The 21067-nt window shown below is 42.1% G+C and overlaps 1 protein-coding gene across 2 annotated transcripts; it reads left to right on the top strand.

Annotated features, from left to right (window-relative positions):
• Positions 1-204: 204 nt before the first annotated feature.
• PEG10 (paternally expressed 10) lies at positions 205-11303 on the top strand. 2 transcript variants are annotated; one of them, NM_001292087.2, is given in 2 exon segments: positions 205-417; positions 7241-11303. In NM_001292087.2, coding segments are annotated over 2 exon segments (2532 nt in total). In that variant the 5' UTR covers positions 205-412; the 3' UTR covers positions 9767-11303.
• The last annotated feature ends 9764 nt before the right edge of the window (positions 11304-21067 follow it).

The raw sequence follows: 21067 nt of genomic DNA, 5'->3' as shown, positions 1-21067 counted from the left end.
CAGCATCAGCATCCTGCACCCCCTCCTTAATCCCATACTCCCTCTAGCGGCCGACTGGCGAAGCGTGGCCATCGCCCCCACCCCATCCCCCATCCCTCCGCCCCCGCACCCCCCCCCTCCGCCCCCTAGCCCGCAGGGCACGCTGGGATTTGGCGCCCCCTCCTCTGTTCAGCCTATATAAGGCTCGGGATCGGCGCTCCTGGTACACGCGCTTCAACTTCGGTTGGTGTGTGTCGAAGAAAACCTCGGAGAACAACGGAGAAGGTCCACCGAGCCTCGCGAAAGGTCCGCTGAGCGTTCTCCCAGCCGGAGTCTCTCCGGCTGCGGAGCACCCAGCGGAACCCTCTCGCCTGGCACAGGTGTGGGACCCTCTTCCTTCCTGTCCTCGCAGAGGAGTCTACGCGTGGTGAGTATGCGGTGAGAATCTTTTTTTTCTTCTTATTCCCCCGTTCTTATCGCGATCCTGGGGAGATAGAGTTAGCGCCCCCCGAATCTCTCTCCATGCGAACCTTGTCACGCCTTCACTGGCTTTCCCCCCCAAACTGGAGAAACCTGCCTAGCCTTCAGGGCTTTGCTTTCCATGACCTAAGTCCAGATCTTGGCTGTAGACAGGCATGAGCTGCGGACAGACATGAGCTGCAGACGGACATGAGCTACAGACCGATACGAAATTTGTTCTTCAGATGCGCTGCAAAGTGTTAAGCGCTGCAAACTAATTGGCGCTTCAGTGCGCTACAAACTGATAAGCGCTTCAAATGCGCTATATATACACTGATACGCGCTTCAGTGCGCTACAGTCTGGGTGCTTCATGCACTACAAAGTGATGGGCACTTCAGTGCACTACAGACTAATCTGTTCTGCCGCAATACATGTGCTCTAAATGCACTGCAAATTCTGAGCTACCAAGGCTGCGTGCTACTGAAAAAGAGAGAGAAATAAAGAAAAGAAAAAGAAAAACGATATGATTACCTCTGCAGCCGCGCTTCATTGCGCTACAGGACACGGAGACTGCAGAGGTACATGAGCTGCAGACCAATTTACACCTTTAAAATGCGCTACGAAGTAAACAGCCGCAGAGGTCCATGAGCTGCGCTTTTTTTTTTTTTTTTTTGCGCTACAGATAAACCTATGGAGAGACTAACAGTAAAGTAAGATTATCCCGTCTTCTGGGAGGGGGGACCCCACCCTTTGTCTCTTAATGAGCCTTTTGGAATGGCTCCCACTGTTTCTCTGTAGGACGGTTCTTTGCATGATGCTGATGTTAAACAAAATGGAGCCCTGGGCAGAAAATTAAATGTTTAACATTCTGCCCACACCATTCCTGCTATTGCAGTAGAGTGGAGGGACGTTGATTTAAGAGTAAAACGGAATCTTTCGGCCTGGCAGAGCGGGCTGCCTTCCTTAGTTGTGCTTGATGTATATAGGCGGTATAGTTGTAGCGGTGGCGCGAATTGGCATGCAGCAACAGTTTGTGGAATCTGTTGGCGTATTGAGGGGGGTGGATTTGGGGGTGATCGCTCTTGTTGCATGAAATCAATCTGTTGGATGCTGGTGGGAGGGGTTTGGGGAGGTGGGGGGAGTTCTGGGAGAGGCTTGCAGCCAGTCTCCGACCAGCCCCACCCCTTCTAGCGGCCCGCTCTGCAGTATCTGCAAAGAGCGAGCTTAGCGCCGCCCAGCGCCTACTTGCAGCGCGCCTCCTCGGCCACGCGCCTCCTCAGAGCGCGCCTCCCAAGCCCGAACTCTCAAACCCCACCTCACTGAGTCTGCCTCTTCTGAGGTCACTCTCTCAGACCCCCCTCTCACTGAGTCGCCTACTTTGAGGCAGCTCGCAGCATGCCCCCACCCCTTGCGCCACCTTCTCTAAGGTGGTCCGCTGCCCAGACCCCGCCTCCCCCTGAACATGCCTCTCTCTTGAGGCAGTCAGTCCGAATCCCGCCTCCCTCTGAGCCCAGAGCCCCCTCCCACTGAGCCCGCCTCTTCTCAGGTGGCTCAGTCAGTGCCCGCCTCCCATTGAGACCGCCTCTTCTCAGGTGGCTCAACCTAGACCTGCCCTCTGAGCCCGCCTCTTCTGAGGTGGCGCTCCCAGCCCCTCCTCTCCAATGCTTGGCCCCTCCCTTGAGCCAGCCTCTTCTGGGCTGGCTTATAGCCCCGCCTCCCCAGCACCTACTTGCGCTTGCGCAATGCATACCCCCGCCACCCCCTCCCACCTTGCACCTTCACAGTCTGAGCCTGGCTGTACAGCCCCGCCCTCCTGCGGTTTCTTTGCTGCGCTGATTATGATTGCTATCCACTAGTGTCTTAATAAATATAAGAATAATAATACAATAAATATAAGAATAATAAATGAAATCAATTAAAGACCATGGCATTTAAGCCTGATGTTTCAAAGCACATTGCTACCAAGTGCTTTGCATATTAAAATAACATTATCCCACAATTCAACAGATAGTGGGATATGAAAGGTGCTTCTAAAGCAACATGGCTAGTGCCTCTAAAGGCAAGCCTTAAACTTTAAAAAAATATTAGTACAAATAAACACTTGAATATTTTATTATTTTAACACTTAAAGGATTTTTTTGAGACACTTGTGGACCTTGTGATAAGAATTAATTGGAGTTGAATACAAAATAAGGTGTTTTTAAAATAAGAAACAACATGAATTGTGTTGGGAGTTTTAGGTGTGGTGTATAGGTGCTGCTGGCTTGACCTGTGGATCAGGATGAGACGTTCACTTGTGTGTATATGAAGCTGGAATTTTATTCTTGGAACTCTAGAGGATTAGCTCTGACTAATTTTGCCTACTTATTTATTAATTGTGTTTAACGCATGGTAGGCATTCATTAAGTGGGCGTCAAATGGCCCTCCTAGTACACAAGTTTGTTCCATGTGTAGCATGGTGTCTGCAGGTGTTCTGGTTTCTTGTTCCTGGATCTGTTCTCTGGTGCTTTGCTGTCGTGGGTTGTCCAAGGCATTGTTTACTTTTTAACAATATCTTTAAAAAGCAAAAAAAAAAAAACAAAAAAAAAAACGACATTTTTAAACTCCAAAAATGAAGGCTGTAATTATATACATCTTAATTTTAAAATACTCAAAAAATAGGATTTTTAAGACTTCAAATTTGAGACAGGTGTAGGTTAATTAATAATACATAATTGTTAATTTTAAAATCCACAAACTATGAAGTGATTAAATTACAAAATATATTGTTTATGCTGGGATTCTTAAATATTGATATGAAAAAATCATATCTTATTGCCAGTCATCCATACCATGTTTATAAGTAAGTGAAGAAATTTTAAGACATGGTTGCATATATTAACAAATAAGAACTTTAAGGGAGGGCTTTCTTTATTTTCTTTATTTACATTTAAGGGGGGCTTTCTTGGCTTACCTGTCACACCCCTCCACCACCCCCCCCACCCTCCAAACAAGTATACAATCTATGGCAAGTATAATTACAGCTTTCAGTAAGTACCCAGACCCCTTTGACCCACCTTGCCACCCTGACCCCCTTCTCTTTGGAAATTCTTTATTTACATTTTTATGAATAATTCAAAACAGTGGTCAAATTATACTAATGGAATTTGCTTTTCACAAATAGTACACATACATGGTACTGGAAAAGAATTTTGGAGATTTTAAAACAATTTTTGCTTGATGAATTATGATTTCTTTATGAGATGTTTAATGTGAGGTGGTTTTTGGCTCATTTTGGTGTGTTGGGGAACAAAAACTTGTGTAAGTCATTATGAATATTCAAAAGATTAATGAAATGTGTTTACACTAACATTGAACTCTTTTTTTCATATGCGAAGGTGGCATCTGACCCAGGTGGCTTGACTTTGTGCTGTGTGTCCTTTCAGATTTCAGGAACAGGGTCTTTTGACCCCCTCCTCCCCCAACAAGCCCCCTCCCAAGGGGGAGCGTAAGTAAACATGGTTCTATAATTAAAATTAAGTCACCATGCTCCTATTTCCACATTTTCTGGAGCTCTATTTGTTATTAAAACATTTCCAAACTTTAAAAACTTTACTAACCCTTCCTGTCCACTGCTGTCACTTTTAATAATAGTTAAACTATTCTCTCTGCTTTAGGCAGTTGACTATTAGCACTTAAGAGGCCTACCCCCCCTCCAGTAACAAACCCCAGGGGTAGGGGTCTGACACCTGAAATTGGCTCATGTAGAGCAAATAACCCCTGAACTTATTTTGAGAAACTTAATTTTAAAAATTAAAGAACCTAATGCTTTGGGGGAGTGGGGCATGCAAATTACAGTTGCAGCCCTTCCCTATAGCTTTAATTCCTGTTTCTTCTCACTTTTATATTACAGCCCCTCCTTGCCCCACCTACCAAATACATTTTAATAAGTTCTGGTATTGTCTCTTGATCCTTTAAACAACAGTCACTAATTACTGACTGCTTAATTCCTTATTATTTCCAGTTTATTGTCTTATTTTTCCTGATATTACAACATAGATCAGACCTGGGCTTCAATAAAGTCCATTCTTGTGATTGACCTGTAGGTGTAACTTCTCTGACCTGGGTCAGACTGCGCCAGACCATGTTGGGAATGTCTTTTCAGAAGTTTTTTTTGAAAGTGCTAATGTTTAAATGACAGAAGTGCCACCCCAGTCACGTGACCTGTGCTTACAAGTTGTCTTTAATTAGACATTAGACATTAAAACTCTTAATAACAGTTGCATTATTTGGTGACTTAATATCAAGTTACCAATTTAAAATTGCCTTGAATGTGCAGGAAATGAAAGTGAATTATGTTTTTTTCTGAACATGAATATTATATCTTGATTATTATTTGTTTTACAGCCTGTTACTAAAGTAATTAATTAGCAGCTTAATATTACTTAAATGGCTCAGTAATTCTGTCCCTTAAGGACTCTGCTGATTGCCACCTTGGAGAGACCATGCCAACAGTAGAGGGCATTGGAAAGGTGACTGTGGGTGGCAGAGTGGGGCAAGGGAAGAGCCTAAAAGATTGAGAGAGGGTTTTAGGGGAGGGGGGGGCATTACTTAACATGGCCTATTAAATGAAATCTTAATTATTTTATCAAATTTCTTTGAATGACATTTATCTCCATGCTTTTATTTTATGTAATTAATTTGGTATCAATTTTTACCTGGATAAATTGGACAACAGCTAGCAGGACTGCCAAGTAAACTGAATAGGCAGCCTGTTCTATGTATTGTTCTTAAATTTTGGAACAATATCTTAAAATTTTCCAAATTTGAAATTTTAATATTCATTAAAAAAAAGAAAATCATTAGAAATTTAAAATGTTACTCTAAATACAGCTCATTTTTTTCAGTAAGCAATTAATTAATTTGGTATCAATTTTTATCTGGATGAATTGAACAACAAATAGCAGGACTTCCAAGTAAACTGAATAAGCAGCCTGCTCTATGTATTGTTTTTAAACCTTGAAGCAATTTCTTAGAATTTTTCAAATTTGAAAATTTGATGCTCATTAAAAAAAGTAAATCATTAAGAACTTAAAAATAAGTTACTCTAAATACATTTAACTCATTTTTTTCCCAGAAAGCATGCACACAAATGTTACCTAGAGGTATATGTGACTTAATAGTCACCATAGTCATAATTAGTACATTTAATTATATACACATACTTTTACTCAACCCTTATGTCCTGCCCCACCCTAACATTTAACTTTTGGGGTGGGGTGTAGTAAGAGTCTTGTTTTAAAAAAGGATGGCAAGTTTACCTGTGAGACCCTAGGTTTAACCAAAGCAGTAGTTAAAAGTAAACAAATTAATATCTTTAGATGAGAAATAAATACCCAGGTTGCTTTAACTGCAGCCCCTCCCAGTTTTATTCTCAGTCCCTTGGCACAGAAAGTTACTTTTCTATTTACTTTATAGTAACTTTGCTAATAAACTAACAGTTCTTGAACTCTCCATAAATACTTTATCTGAATTATTGAAATCCTCATTTTAAATTTGAATTATGGTATTATTTGGAAACTAAATTTATCTGAATACATACCCAGGTTGCTTTAATTGCAGCCCCTCCTAGTTTTATTCTCAGTCCCTTTGCATAGAAAGTTACTTTTCTATTTGCTTTTTAGTAACTTTGTTAGTAAACTGACAGTTCTTAAACTCTCCATAAATACTTCATCTGAATTATGGAAATCCCCATTTTAAATTTGGATTATGGTATTATTTGGAAACAAATTTATCTTAATTATGATCATCTTCTATGATGATGGGCTACTTTCAATGTGTGTATAGGTCCAGTTCTTCCTAGAAGGCATCAATTAAAACTAGTTGATTGATTTCATAATGTAAAGGGCATTAGTAGACACAGGTTACTATTCTGTGCCATTTCTGTCCTATTGAAAATTGTCTTTGGAAAATCAAATTATGGTTTGAAAAGTCACTTGGGCAATCCTATGATTTTTGTTGCCTATTTTGATAATCAGTTCCATCCTTTTAAGAGATAGTCTCACCCCCTCATCCTTACCCCTCACCCCCCACCCACACACACCCACACAAACACACTATAGCTGAGGAATATAGGCGTTGTGATTTTTAACTCTCCTTTTTCTGAGGGGAGGAGTCTCAGTTGGCTAGACTATTAGCTACTTTTCATGCAACTTCACTAATGATAAGCAGTTAGTCTGACTTAATGTTATATAATTATGTGGTTAACTGTCTTGACCTTGGAAGTTTTTTTGTCTTTTTCTCTGAATACAAAACTATTTGTGTGAGATGTCTCAACATTCTTTTATAGCCAGTAGGGTATTCATTGCTGCTAATACAATTATATATTATTAAATCTTAATGAACAGGTGATTTTGAAAAGGAAAGTTATTTGGACATTAAAAATAGGATTTTTTTTTCTTATCTATTGTCTTAATTTCTTTCTCTTGCAGGGATTCTATTTATTCCTATCTACTGTCTTAATTTCTTTCTCTTCTTTTGCAGGGATTCTGTTTATTAACTACTAATGTAAACAGATAGAATAAAGATACTTTAAATACTCATGTATTTAAAGTTCTTTAGTAAATACTTTAAATACTCATGTATTTAAAGTTCTTTAGTAAATACTTTAAATACTCATGTATTTAAAGTTCTTTAGTAAATACTTTAAATACTCATGTATTTAAAGTACTTTAATAGATTCTTTAAATGCCAAAATCTTCTTTGTTTTGTTCAACTTTAAAAAGTATATGTTGTACTTATGCTCTCACCTTCATTTTGCAGAAACAAAAAGCTTTTGAAAACAAAGAGAAGGCGGGGTGGAAGAGGAGGCCAGGATCCTGGCCTCCCCCCCCACAGGAGTGACACCACACCTGAAGCAACATCTGGGAGAGCTCTTCCCACCCCCACAGTCAATCTGGGGCCTGACTGCCCCCCCCCTCCTCCACCTCCTCCCCCCAACGACCCCAACATCCCCTCTACTTCTGGATGTTCAGGCAGTGCTCAGAGGGCCCAGGTCAACCCTAACGGAGAAAGAAGGAGAGACAATCTCTCTGAAGAGATCAACAACCTGAGAGAGAAAGTCATGAGGCAGTCCGAGGAGAACAACAACCTGCAGAACCAGGTGCAGAAGCTCACAGAGGAGAACTCCAACCTTCGGGAGCAAGTTGAAGAAGAGGAAGAAGAGGTAGTAGAAGAGGGGCCACAGCAGCAGCAGCCCCAGCAGCAGCAGCCCCAGCAGCTGCCTCAGCCCCAACCAGAGCCACAGCCAGAGCCACAGCCACAGCCACAGCCACAGCCACAACCACAGCCACAGCCACAGCAGCCCACTATCACTGAGGAAAATGAAGATGAGCTCTGTGGTGCAGCTGCTGCTGCTGTTCCAGCTACTCCCATAGAAGAAGAGTGCTCAGAAGACCTCCCAGAGAAGTTTGATGGCAACCCAGACATGCTGGTTCCCTTCATGGCCCAGTGCCAGCTCTTCATGGAAAAGAGCACCAGAGATTTCTCAGTCGATCGCGTCCGAGTCTGCTTCGTGACCAGCATGATGACCGGCCGTGCTGCCCGCTGGGCCTCTGCAAAACTGGAGAGGTCCCACTACCTGATGCACAACTATCCAGCCTTCATGACCGAAATGAAGCATGTCTTTGAAGACCCTCAGAGGCGCGAGGCTGCCAAGCGCAAGATCAGACGTCTGCGCCAAGGTATGGGATCAGTTGTCGATTATTCCAATGCTTTCCAGATGATTGCCCAGGATCTGGATTGGAACGAGCCTGCGCTGATTGACCAGTACCACGAGGGCCTGAGCGACCACATTCAGGCAGAGCTGTCACGCCTGGAAGCTGCCAAATCCCTGTCAGCACTGATCAGCCAGTGCATCCACATTGAGAGAAGGCTGGCCCGGGCCGCTGCAGCTCGCAAACCACGCTCCCCTCCCCGAGCGCTGGTGTTGCCTCACATTGCGAACCACCACCACCAGGCTGACCCAACCGAGCCCGTGGGAGGTGCCCGCATGCGCCTGACCCAGGAAGAAAAAGAAAGACGCAGAAAATTGAACCTTTGCCTCTACTGTGGGAATGGAGGTCACTACGCCGACAACTGTCCTGCCAAGGCCTCAAAGGCCTCACCGGCGGGAAACTCCTCGGCCCCGCTGTAGAGGGACCTTCAGCGACCGGGCCAGAAATAATAAGGTCCCTTCCCACCGACGACGCTTCAACTCCTCACCTGCAAGTAATGATCCAGATTCATCTGCCGGGAAGACACACCTTGTTTGTCCGAGCCATGATAGATTCTGGTGCTTCAGGTAACTTCATTGACCACGAATATGTCGCCCAAAATGGCATCCCACTGAGAATCAAGGACTGGCCAATACTTGTAGAAGCAATTGATGGACGTCCCATAGCATCAGGCCCAGTAGTCCATGAAACACACAACATGATTGTTGACCTGGGTGACCACCGTGAGGTGATGTCATTTGATGTGACTCAGTCTCCGTTCTTCCCTGTTGTCCTGGGGGTGCGTTGGCTGAGCACACATGATCCCAACATTACATGGAGCACCAGATCAATTGTCTTCGATTCTGAATACTGCCGATACCACTGCCGAATTTATTCGCCAATACCACCACCACTCCCACCACCAACACAGCCGACATTTTATTACCCAGTAGAAGGTTACAGAGTTTACCATCCAGTGAGGTACTACTATGTCCACAATGTGTACACTCCAGTAGACGAGCACGTCTACCCAGATCACCGGCTGGTTGATCCCCACATTGAAATGATACCTGGAGCACACAGTATTCCCAGCGGGCACGTGTACTCCCTGTCTGAACCTGAGATGGCTGCTCTGCGAGATTTTGTGGCCAGAAATGTCAAAGATGGACTGATTACTCCTACAATTGCACCTAATGGAGCCCAGGTTCTCCAGGTGAAGAGGGGGTGGAAACTGCAGGTTTCCTATGATTGCCGTGCTCCCAACAGTGTCACCATTCAGAATCAGTACCCACGTCTCTCTATCCCAAATTTGGATGACCAAGCTCACCTGGCAACGTATGCTGAATACGTACCTCAGCTACCTGTATACCATGCCTACCACTACCCAGCATATGCCGCATACCCGACTTATCCAGTAGGATTCGCCTGGTACCCAGTGGGAAGAGATGGACATGGACGATCGCTCTATGTCCCCGTGATGATCACTTGGAATCCACATTGGTACCGCCAGCCTCCAGTACCCCAATATCCACCACCGCAGCCGCCGCCACCTCCTCCACCACCGCCACCACCTCCGTCTTACAGCACCATGTAAAAAATTTTCATGTCCTTCAAGATCTCTGCCCTCAAATGTATTCCTGTTCAGCTTCTCAATCAGTGACTGTGTGCTAAAGTTAGGGCTTCTGCATCTTCAGGCTAACCTAGGTACATCCTTTCTGAAATGGCACCAGAAGGTCAGGGCCATCCTGGACTGGCACACACCCTAAAGTACCAAAAGACCTTTAATATTTAACAACCAATTATCTCTCAGTTTTCCAACTTGACTGCCAATCAAATTAAAATTCATAAGTTTACTTTCTTGGAAGTCTAGGTTAACTTGCTGAAACCTCTGTCACCAACTGAATTATCAGCTGCCAGATTTCCTCGATTAACATTTATAGAGAAGCTGATGTAAACACAGGAAATGCTGTTTTCTTTAAGGAGGGGGAGACAAGAAGGAAGAGGAGGACATGCCCTTTGCAGTCTCGGTACTCTCTTTACATCACTAGAGGACTGACGCCTTATTAAGGAAGCCAAACTTAATTGGTGCAGTGTAAATGGCTTCCGTGATCTTTTTGCTGCACCTTTAGAAACTTCACCATCTTCAAACTCCACTTGCATGGTTCCGTTAACTCTCAAGGAGCAGCAACTTGACCAGTTCTCCCAGGAGCAGGCAGGAGGCCTGCAATGGAAACAACTCAGGCCTGAGAATGAAGTACCCTCTCAAATGGAACTCTGCATGTTAAGTGTGTGCCTTCACATCCTGGTGCAAATCACGTGTGCCCAAGGACTCTGGCTTTATCACAACACCTTACCATCATCATGCCAGCAATGGCTTTCACAAAACGTAAACCTGGTAACCAGAGACTATTGGTGGTTCCAGACATTTTTGATATTTGTGAAATGTGACCACCTCTTAATCATGCATGAGGGCTAATGAGTACTGAAGTAAAAGGACTCCAAAATCCCATGCCCAAGTCTTAATAGACTCTGAATTAATGTTACCATCATGTCCTGGTACTTCTGAAAGGATTATCATGAATGTTGTTAATTGGCTGAAAGATCATCACCTGAAGTCTTGGGACTATCTATCCATTTTCTCTGCCTCCATATGCATCTGGGTATTTCATCATCAGTCCTCTCACTAAACTGTAGCATTAAGATCCTGAGAGGGGGAAAATGATGTTTTGAAGAGGAGAAATTGGGGCACTGGACATGTAATTACTTTAAAAGGATCAGAGTCCGCATTCTGGGGAAAAAAATCCCCTCCAGGGGGTGGAGTCAACAACAAGCTGACAATGAAAGAGAGGCCTAGAAAGCAACTGAGATGACTTAAAGCAACTGACAACACGCATGTTGTCTTCAATCCAGTTACATCGGCTGATGTCTCCTGGAGGCTTTGTGCTAACCTGGGACTGCCTGACTTCTTTTTTCCTGGTCCCTTGCTACTACCTTGAACACTCTGTCTAACCTCTCTCTTTCTGTTTAGCTCTTTACTACTGCCATTAACCCTGCTGCAGGATTTGAGTCATCCTTCCTGACTGATTGCTGAGACTCCATTTTGCTGCCACACATGGAGAAGAAAGAAGCAGGTTTCATGGAGTTTGTGTCTTAACACAGTCTCCAATTGCCACACTTTTGATATGAGCAGTAGAAAGCAACATAGTGTAAATATCAGATCACCTGTCATGAAGAGGAGTCCAATGGTGAAGTTTCTCATCATCAACATCATCTTTCACATACACATTATTACCCTTCCTTATTATTGCATGTTAAAATACTTAAAAAGTTTTAGATATAGGTTGATAGTGAATTTTAACAGTGTTTTAAAGTGCTGATAGCTTTCAAAATTATTTCCATTGGGTTAAAAAGTACTATAAAACTGCTGATTATTAACTAAGCTAATTAAAATTGGTAAGCGACATAGTGAAAAACTGTTAGCTGTGAACTTGTCCTACAACACTGAATGAGAGGCTTCTCAACACAGGAGTATTTATCCAAACTTTTGATCAATAAGGCCATTAAAAGTCATACAAAAATAATCAAACTCAATTGGCTATTTAATTCAAAAACAATTCTCCCCCAACCAACCACTCAACCCCAAACCACAACCCACCCCAATCACCTACCCACCCCTTAACCATACCCCACCTCTATTCTACCTGATCCCATTACCCCAACCCTATCCAACCACCACACCTATCACCACCCTAAAACCCTAACCACATCCCACCCAAATTCCCAAATGACCCCAAAGGCCATCACCACTCCAGCCCCCTAATACCAACCCCACACTTAACCCTATCCCCACACCAACCCCCAAACCCAATCCTCACCCAAACAACCTAACCCCATGCCTAACCCTGTCCCTACCTCAACCCCCTAACCCCAAACCCCTAGCCCCACCCGCACCCCATCCCCATCCCAACCCCCTAAAGCCACCCCACCACCTAGCCCTACCCTCATCTCTATTCCCACTCCAATTCCCTAGTCCACCCCCACCTCAACTCCCTAACCCAACCCCAACCCTAACCCCAGCCCCGCTTCTGTCCCTATCCCAAACCCCTAACCCCACCACAACCCTATCCCCACCCCACCACAACCCCCCTAACCCCACCCCAGCCCCCAGCCCCCAGCCTGTCCCTTCCCCCCCAATGGAATGAGAAAGCTAGTCAGTCACATTTTAGAATTATTACCTTTAAAATGGTGCATTTGTGCTTCTGGACTATTTTGAAGCGTCATTTCAGTTTACCTCAATACCAATTCATCCTCCATACATTTGAACTCAACTTGTTTTGTGTCAAATTTACAGTTTTCATTTAATCTTCATGCTGCAGTGGGCCTAGAAATGGGCTTTGTCTGTAGTCCCAGCATGTACACATGGACTTTTGCCAACATCAAATGGAAAATTCTGGAGATACTGAACAAGAGCAACTGTCAGGATGCTATGGGTTAACAAGGAATGGAGACACTCCCTGACACCCATTTGACTGTTTCAAAAAGCTTGTGAGAGACTCTGGCAGTGTGTACTATGCGCTATAACTATATGTACTATCTATAAGTCTAGATGTTAAGGATAAGTCAACTTAAATTTACTCTTTAGTATCAAACTTTTGCTAAGCTTCCTTTCATTCATTTGATTTATTTTGCTAAGTTTCCTTTCATTGAGTTGATTTATTTTGCTAAGTTTCCTTTCACTCAATTGAATTTTGTTACTGTTGATCAAATTTATGTTAATTGGATATTTTAACTTTTTTGGCATTTTCTCACAAAGAGTTTGTTTATGGAAGGAAAAAGTAAAGGAATTAAATCTTTAGAGACGTGAAGAAGGGGAGCAAAATAAAATATGGAGGACATTAGAAATTTATTTGAAACAAATTGACAACTGATTAACTTGGCACAAATTTTAGTCAATTAAAAATTTATTAAATAAGATTTGAGCTCCCACTGTTAGGCTGATGTGGAAAGAACTAGCTAAGATCATCATGCTAGAAGTTTACATACATTTATGAAGGGTCAGTTTAATGTGATCAATGAGGTATTTGTATTAAACCATTAGAAAATGGAGCTTTGGTTTGATTAAATCATGTGAGATAGCTCAGTGAACTTGGAGGGGGCATCTGTATGGTGCAGTTTGGATTTCTGCTTAAGTTTGCAGGTACCTCTTGGCCTCCTGAATTGATCCTGTCATCATTTCACCGCAGACAACGAACATCAGATAGGATTCTAAGATTGTCAACAGAGAGCACCGCTGGAAAGACCTGGACAGATGTGAAGGACTATCTGCAAGCCTGGGGAACTACACTGTGTGCATCTAGTGGAAATGGAAGTTCTTTGTTGTTTCAGAGTGTAGAATGCTATTGAATTGGTCTGTGGAAAATTATCTTTTTATTTCTTTGTCTAATTCATTTAAGTAGTAGGGGGTATATATAATCATAGGTACTTTAGGATGGGAGGGATAATTAAGTAGTCATAAGTGGGTGGGATTAGTTAAAATTGCATGATACTATATATTAGATATCTCTTTAAGTGAGCATGTATACTTAACTTGTAACCCTTTTCCCTAATTCCTATCCTTAAAGATAACCAAATAAAATTGAGGGAACTTCAGGGAGATCAATCTATTTAGGACAAATTGGACATGGATAAAAGCACTCATGGGAGAAAGTTCAACGATGATTGGGTGAATAATTTAATAAAGGCTTTATGCCCTGTGTTACTAACTCCAGGGATTAAGATTGTGAGCAAAACACCCCCTAGGGAGTTTCAGGATGGATAAATCCCCTTTGAGAAATAATTGGTAGAAAGCAATTGATAATGATGATGGTAAATATTCATGGAAATTAAAGGAAAGTGATAATTAAGAACGCTGTGCCCCTGTCAATTATCCTCTACCCCACCCATCTATCCCACCTCCTTCCCTCCCTTCCCCATATTATTGATAGATTCTTCTCTTTACTTGATATTTACTAATATTGATGTTACAATAAAAATTCAATAAAAATTTAGTGGTTAAGTGCAAACTGTGTCCTGATCATTTCTGCATTCAGGGGCATGAAGAGATGGGGGAGTAGAAGGGTGGTGAGGTGGAGATGGAGGAGAGGAGGGAAATGGGAGTGGGGAAGATAGGGGTGAGGAGGGTAAGAGATGAGGGGGGACAGAGGATGGGAGGTGGGGGAAGGGAAGATAGAATGAGGGGACCTGGCATAAAGAATTTATCAAGCCAATAAGTTCTTCAATCAAGTGACCCATATCATGTACATAACACTGCAGGAAATAACTAAATTATCCCAGCTGCAGAATATCAACATAAATAATCAGGCTCCAAATTTAATAGCAACTCTTGATACAGTATTGAAACTGTGAGATGCAAGACCTTAATATAAAATAAAGCTATGAAATTAATAGTAACTATTAGACTACTTTATATTCATGCATATCAAATCATTGCTGAGGACAACGAAGATAGTAAATAAGGTAGTGATGTGGAGGAAATTAACATGCAGATTTTTAAAACACCAGTGCACACTAAAACACTCATTAAAGTTCTTGTGAAAGTCGTGTAAAGTGACAATGAAGTTCACTAGATAATCATGGTATATCAGATGTCTAAACATAATGATCAAAGTTATAGAATAACAAGTCACATGCAGAAAACCTGGAAATGGGCTAACTGCAAAGGGCTACTGAGCCTATATAACATGGTGACCACATAACCGTAAGTGTTTATTGGTGAGACTCATGGGAAATGGCAACTAATGGAAAAATCTGGGGCTAATGATGAAAGCACAAAATTTAAATCTCTCTTGGGAAGCAAACTACCCTGAATAGTTGTCCATCCAGCCCCAGAATTCACAGACTTTCAGAAGGTGGTGGGTGATAGGTGGTGGGTGGGTGGTGTTGCCAGTAGAGACACAATTAAGTTCCCCTCAGATGACTGCTTAGGGATAATTAAAATGTAACACAATGGAAAAAGTAATTAATCAAATCACTTTTAGAAGAAATTGAAATAGCCTATCCATCAAAGTTCTATTGTGCCTAGACTCACCCCCAGGGCTCTCCATTAACCACATGGTTAAACAAAACTTAAGGGGGAATTAAAATTGGTGCTAAACTTCAAGATTCTGTTAGATTATGCAATTGGATTATAAGGCTAGTCTAGAACATTAAACAAATAAAGGCATATTGAAATACATACTACTTTTGCAAAAGCAGTGGATTCACAAGAAAAGATCCACTAGAGCTATTTCATAGCTACACAGTTATTTAAAGAAAACCTATTCAGGATAACTGAGGCCATTAATTAATGAAAATCAAGACTATAGCCTAGGAGCTGGTGCAGTGTATAAAATGTTAGACTCAAGAAAAAGACCTTGGGGGAGAAGGGTTAGTGGGGGTGGGCTTTGGTGGAAAATGACCTAAATTGGGAGTGAAAATATTACAGACACCTATCATGGGTAGATGAGAAGTTGTACCCATGTGTTAACAACCATAAACCATTAACACCCAGTTTTAAAAAAATTAATGTTGAACCACCCTCAGGCATGAAGACCTGAGTTTGACACGTGCCTGAATGATACTCTGGACCTCTCTCACTTTCTCCTAAGTCTTTACAAATGAAATAAAATTAAGACCACATTTTTTAAATTTTTATTTATAAAAAAGGAAACACTGACAAAACCATAGGATAAGAGGGGTACAACTCCACACAGTTCCCACCACCAGAACTCTATATCCTATCTCCTCCCCTGATAGCTTTCCTGTTCTTTAACCCTCTGGGAGTATGGACCCAGGGTCATTATGGAGTGGGAAGTCTGGCTTCTGTAATTGCTTCCCCACTGAACATGGGCATTGGCAGGTTGATTCATACTCCCAGCAGGTCTCTCTCCCTAGTGGGACAGGGCTCTGGACATATTGGCGGGGTCATCTGCCCAAGGAGGTCCGGTTGGCATCATGGTAGCATCTGGAAACTAAAGATCACATTATTTTAACTTAACATACATGAGTGAACATTTGTTGGCCAATCTTGATTAAAAAATAAAATAAAATAAAAACCACTGCAGTTATGAGTTAGCTTTCTTAAAATAATTAATAGAATAACAAACATGGGATGATATGCAACTCTTAAAACTACATAAAAACAAATATGTGGAGAAGAATATTTATTTATTATTGGACAGAGACAGAGAGATTGAGAAGGGAGAGGGAAATAGGGAGAGAGAAGGAGAGATACCTGCTCCACTGCTCATGAAGCTTTACCCCCTGCAGGTACCAGGCGCTTGAACCTGGGTCCATGCACACTATAATGTATTCACTTAACCAGATGCACCATTGCCTGGCCGCGGAGAAGAGTCATTTTTTATAAATACCTCGACAAATACACTAATGAATTCCAGCTAAATCAAGAAATACATGAAAGAAAAAAATTAGTGGTTTGGGGGAGGTTAAACAAAATTAGCCACTGGAACTTAATCAAAAATCACTATGGTCTTGAATTCATAAAGAAGATATAACAGAGTGTGAAAATATTTGGCAGATACCTATAAATCATATGATAACTTATGATCCAAATACCTAATGTCTGCCCAGAGAAATTAAGTCCATATTCAAGTCCTTACACTTTTCCTGACTGGTTTGAAAAGTAGGAAAGAACCTGAATGGGTAGACAAATGAATAAGTGTGTGTGTGTGTGTGTGTGTGTGTGTGTATTCAATAACAAATGATTCTTTCTATTTGAATGGATAGATAGATAAAAAAAAAACTTATTTGTGATACATGAGCACTTTCAATGTAGATAAATGGGTGGACTGATTGATAGATAAATGTATCACATAGGTATGTATGTATGTATGTATTCAATTATTTTTTCACTGTACATGGATGGATGGATGGATAAGTGGGTGGATGGTGGTGGTATGGGTGTTTGTTGGTCTCTGTGTGTATTATTACTATTTTATTGCACCCAGGGATATTGCTAGGGCTCAGTACTTGCAAGATAATAATGATCGACAAGATTGTGGAATAAAAGGGGTACAATGCATACAATTTCCACCACTATTGTGCCATATCCCAACCCCTCCATTGGAAGGTTCCCTATTCTTTATCCCTCTGGGAGTATGAACTAAAGATCCTTATGGGGGTGGGAGGTCTGACTTCTGCAATTGCTTCTCTGTTGGACATGGGCATTGACAGGTCATTCCACACCCCCGGCCTGCCTGTACTTTTCCCTAGTAGGGCAGGGCTCTGGGGAGGTGGAGTTCCAGGACACACTTGTGAGGTCATCTGCCCAGGAAAGGCAGGCCAGTGTCATGTTTTTCAGCTTCTGTCCATGAGTAAGATCATCCCATATGCATCTTTCTCTTTCTGACTTATCTAACTTAGCATGATTCCTTCAAGTTTCATCTAAGATGGGGTGAAGAAAGTGAAATCACCTTTTAAAAAAATTTCTTTTTTTTTCAGTACTATTTTTTATTGGGGAATTAATGTTTTACATTCAACAATAAGTACTATAGTTTGTACATGCATAACATCCCCCAGATTCCCATATAACAATACAACCCCACTAGGTCCTCTGAATCCTTCTTGGACCTGTATTCTCCCCACCCACCCACCCACCCCAGAGTCTTTTACTTTGGTGAGATATGCCAATTCCATTTCAGGTTCTACTTCTGTTTTCTTTTCTGATCTTGTTTTTCAACTTCTGCCTGAGAGTGAGATCATCCCATATTCATCCTTCTGTTTCTGACTTATTTCACTCAACATGATTTTTTCAAGGTCCATCCAAGATCGGCTGAATAAATTTCTTTATTGGAGGATTAATGGTTTCCACATAACAATTCAGTCCCCACTAGGTCCTACTTTACCATTGTGTTCAAGGACCTGAACCTCCCCCCACCCCCACCCCACAGTCTTTTACTTTGGTGCAGTACACCCACTCCAGTCTAAGTTTTGTTTAGTGTTTTCCCTTCTGATATTGTTTTTCACTCAATAAAATTCTATTTTGCTTTTTCCCTGTCCTTTTTTCTCAACTTCTGTTTGAGTGAGATCATCCCATACTTGTCTTTCTCATTCTGAGTTACCTCACTTAAAATAATTCCTTCTAGCTCCATCCAAGATGGGTCAGAGAAGGTGTGTTCATTATTCTTTTATATAGATATAAAATGGAAATATTGAAAAGGCTATAGGATAAGAGGGGTACATTTCCACACAATGCCCACGTCCAGAGCCCCATATCCAATCCCCTCCCTTGATAGTTTCCCTATTCTTTGTCTCTCTGAGAATATGGACCCAGGGTCATTGTGGGATACAGAAGGTGGAAGGTCTGGCTTCTGTAATTGCTTCCCCACAGAACATGGGCATTGGCAGATCGAGCCATACTCCCAGCTTGTCTCTCTCTTTCCCTAGTGGGGGAGAGCTCTGGGGAGGTGGAGCTCCAAGACACATAGTGGAGTCCTCTGTCCAAGGAAGTCCAGTTGGCATCATGGTATCATCGGGAACCTGGTAGCTAAAAAAGAGTTAAAAGCAGAACAAATTGTTGACTAATCATGAACCTAAAGGAGAGAGTATTGCAGATGACTCCAGCTCCATCAGCACCCAGAGAGAGAGAAAGAAAAGGAGAGGAACATATGGAGGTATGATGCCATGGCTTAGAGAGAAAGAGAGGATTGAATCAGAAAAAGAAGGGGCCACTATGTATAAATGTGGACAGAGTTGTACAGAAGATGGTTGGCCCATGTCTAAAACGTTAGGGGAACTATAGTGAACTGTAGTGGGGAGAGTGAAGATTTAGAACTCTGGTAGTGGAAATGGTGCGGATTCAAATCCCTGTCAACATGTGATTCTGTAATATGAAAATATTTAAAAAATTAAAATTAAAATTAAAAAATAGTATTGCAGATGAAGATTTGAGGTCTCTGTTTTTGGAAAAAGCTAGTATGTCTATTTTGGGTATATTCCAAAGGGCCCATAACTTTACTAGTTTTTGCCTGAGCCTGACATCTAATATGCAGGTGGACCCAGATTATTGTCTGGGGAGTTGGTGTCATCGTTGGAAAAAGGACTAGAAAGCTGGATAAGCGAAGACAGTAGCTCCCAAATATGGGAAGGCATATAAATATTGTTCACTGCAAACCCCATCAATTTGATCTGGGGCCCATATTCAGCACAGGAGCCTATGTAACCTCTGCATCCCTGTAGGTCTGAGCTTGCATTCTGTTTAGGAACATTCCAGGCTACAATAATTTCAAGACCCACTCCTTGGGTAGTAGGTAGAGAATGTTATCCAGCCTCCCTTTAGAGAACAGAACACTCCACATTGAGGGCAAGGTCCTATAAGGACCCACAAAGGGGTCCATTATGTTGTTCCTAATGGAGATGACCAATGACAGTGGTGAGAGGGATCTGTTAGAGGTCTAGGCCCATCATGTCTGTGGGGGAACCCCAGGGCTCCCTGACTAGGGCCCCAGGTTATGGGGTGGCCTGGTATTAACTAAAGAACCATCATTAAAGTATGCTGGTCTCTTGTCCTTATCCAGCTTTTGTAGTCCTTACTTTGTCTGACAAGGTTAGCTTTGGAGTGATTGGGGGATATGTAATAGGAGGATACCTAAGTCTAAGTAGAAACTATTTCATGCGTACTTTATAGTGTCATTTTTAGATATTTCTACTTGCTTGCTGCATTTATTGCCTCACTGCAAACTATTGTGCACTTTGGCTTTAAGGTATTTCTTTTCTTCTAACTTATGGATACATGTGTACGTATGCCCTATCTCATGGGCCCTGGTCTATACCTAAGTTTTGAGGCTTTATTAAGAAGTGCACTACCTGAAATGGAGTTAAGGAGTCCTATGAGTTAGGATAGGTCTCACCAGAGAAATGAAGCTGGAGGATTGACATTCCACGCCTGATATCTCTGGACACAGTCCAACGCTAAACATGCCGAGGTGGTATGGGTTGCATTGATTAGGCTGAGATCAGCAGATGCAGTATCAATTGGTATGAATTGAGGGAAGCATGCGGGGAAAGTGAGTTCTACCCCAGAGGTTCCAGGACTGGGAGAAATATGTGTTTTATAGAGAATGGGGAAGGTTCCTGCTGTTTTAGAGTTTAAGAATGCAATAGATAGTGTTATAACTGAATTATTTGGAATTTGGATTAACTTTGAAAAGCCCATCTTTAGAATTTGCTATATTATACACAACCTCACCATAATTTATGTCCTTTTTTATGTAAAGAAATAATTACAGTGGGAAGAAGTATTTACCCAGATTGAGAAATACTTTTCTGAAGTGTTCTAAAATATGATATAGCCTTAATCAAGCAATGCCATCTGTTCAGTGATTGGCAAGGTCACAACTTCTATAATAGAACTTGTGTCCCATGTTCAATTTACTCAGAAATGAACTCAAAATACAACTACAGACTGTGCTAGGAAGCACATACTTATCTGATAGAATCTTTTTTTTTTTTTCCCACCCCCTCCCCCGATAGCTTTCCCATTCTCTATCCCTCTGGGAGCATGGACACAGGGTCATTGAGGGTTGCAGAAGGTAGAAGGTCTGGCTTCTGTAATTGCTTCCTCGCTGAACATGGGCGTTGACTGGTCGGTCCATACTCCCAGTCTGCCTCTCTCTTTCCCTAGTAGGATGGGTCTCTGGGGAAGCTGAGCTCCAGGACACATTGGTGGTGTCTTCAATCCAGGGAAGTCTGGCCGGCATCCTGATGACACCTGGAACCTGGTGACTGAAAAGAGAGTTAACATACAAAGCCAAACAAATTGTTGAGCAATCATGGACCCAAAGCTTGGAAAAGTGGAGAGGAAGTATTAGGGAGGTACTCACTGCAAACTCTAGTGTAC

The sequence above is a fragment of the Erinaceus europaeus genome, chromosome 8 (genome assembly GCF_950295315.1).
Source record: "Erinaceus europaeus chromosome 8, mEriEur2.1, whole genome shotgun sequence".
NCBI lineage: Eukaryota > Metazoa > Chordata > Mammalia > Eulipotyphla > Erinaceidae > Erinaceus > Erinaceus europaeus.
The sequence above is the reverse complement of the archived record's forward strand: the minus strand, read 5'-3'. Positions and strand labels throughout refer to the sequence as shown.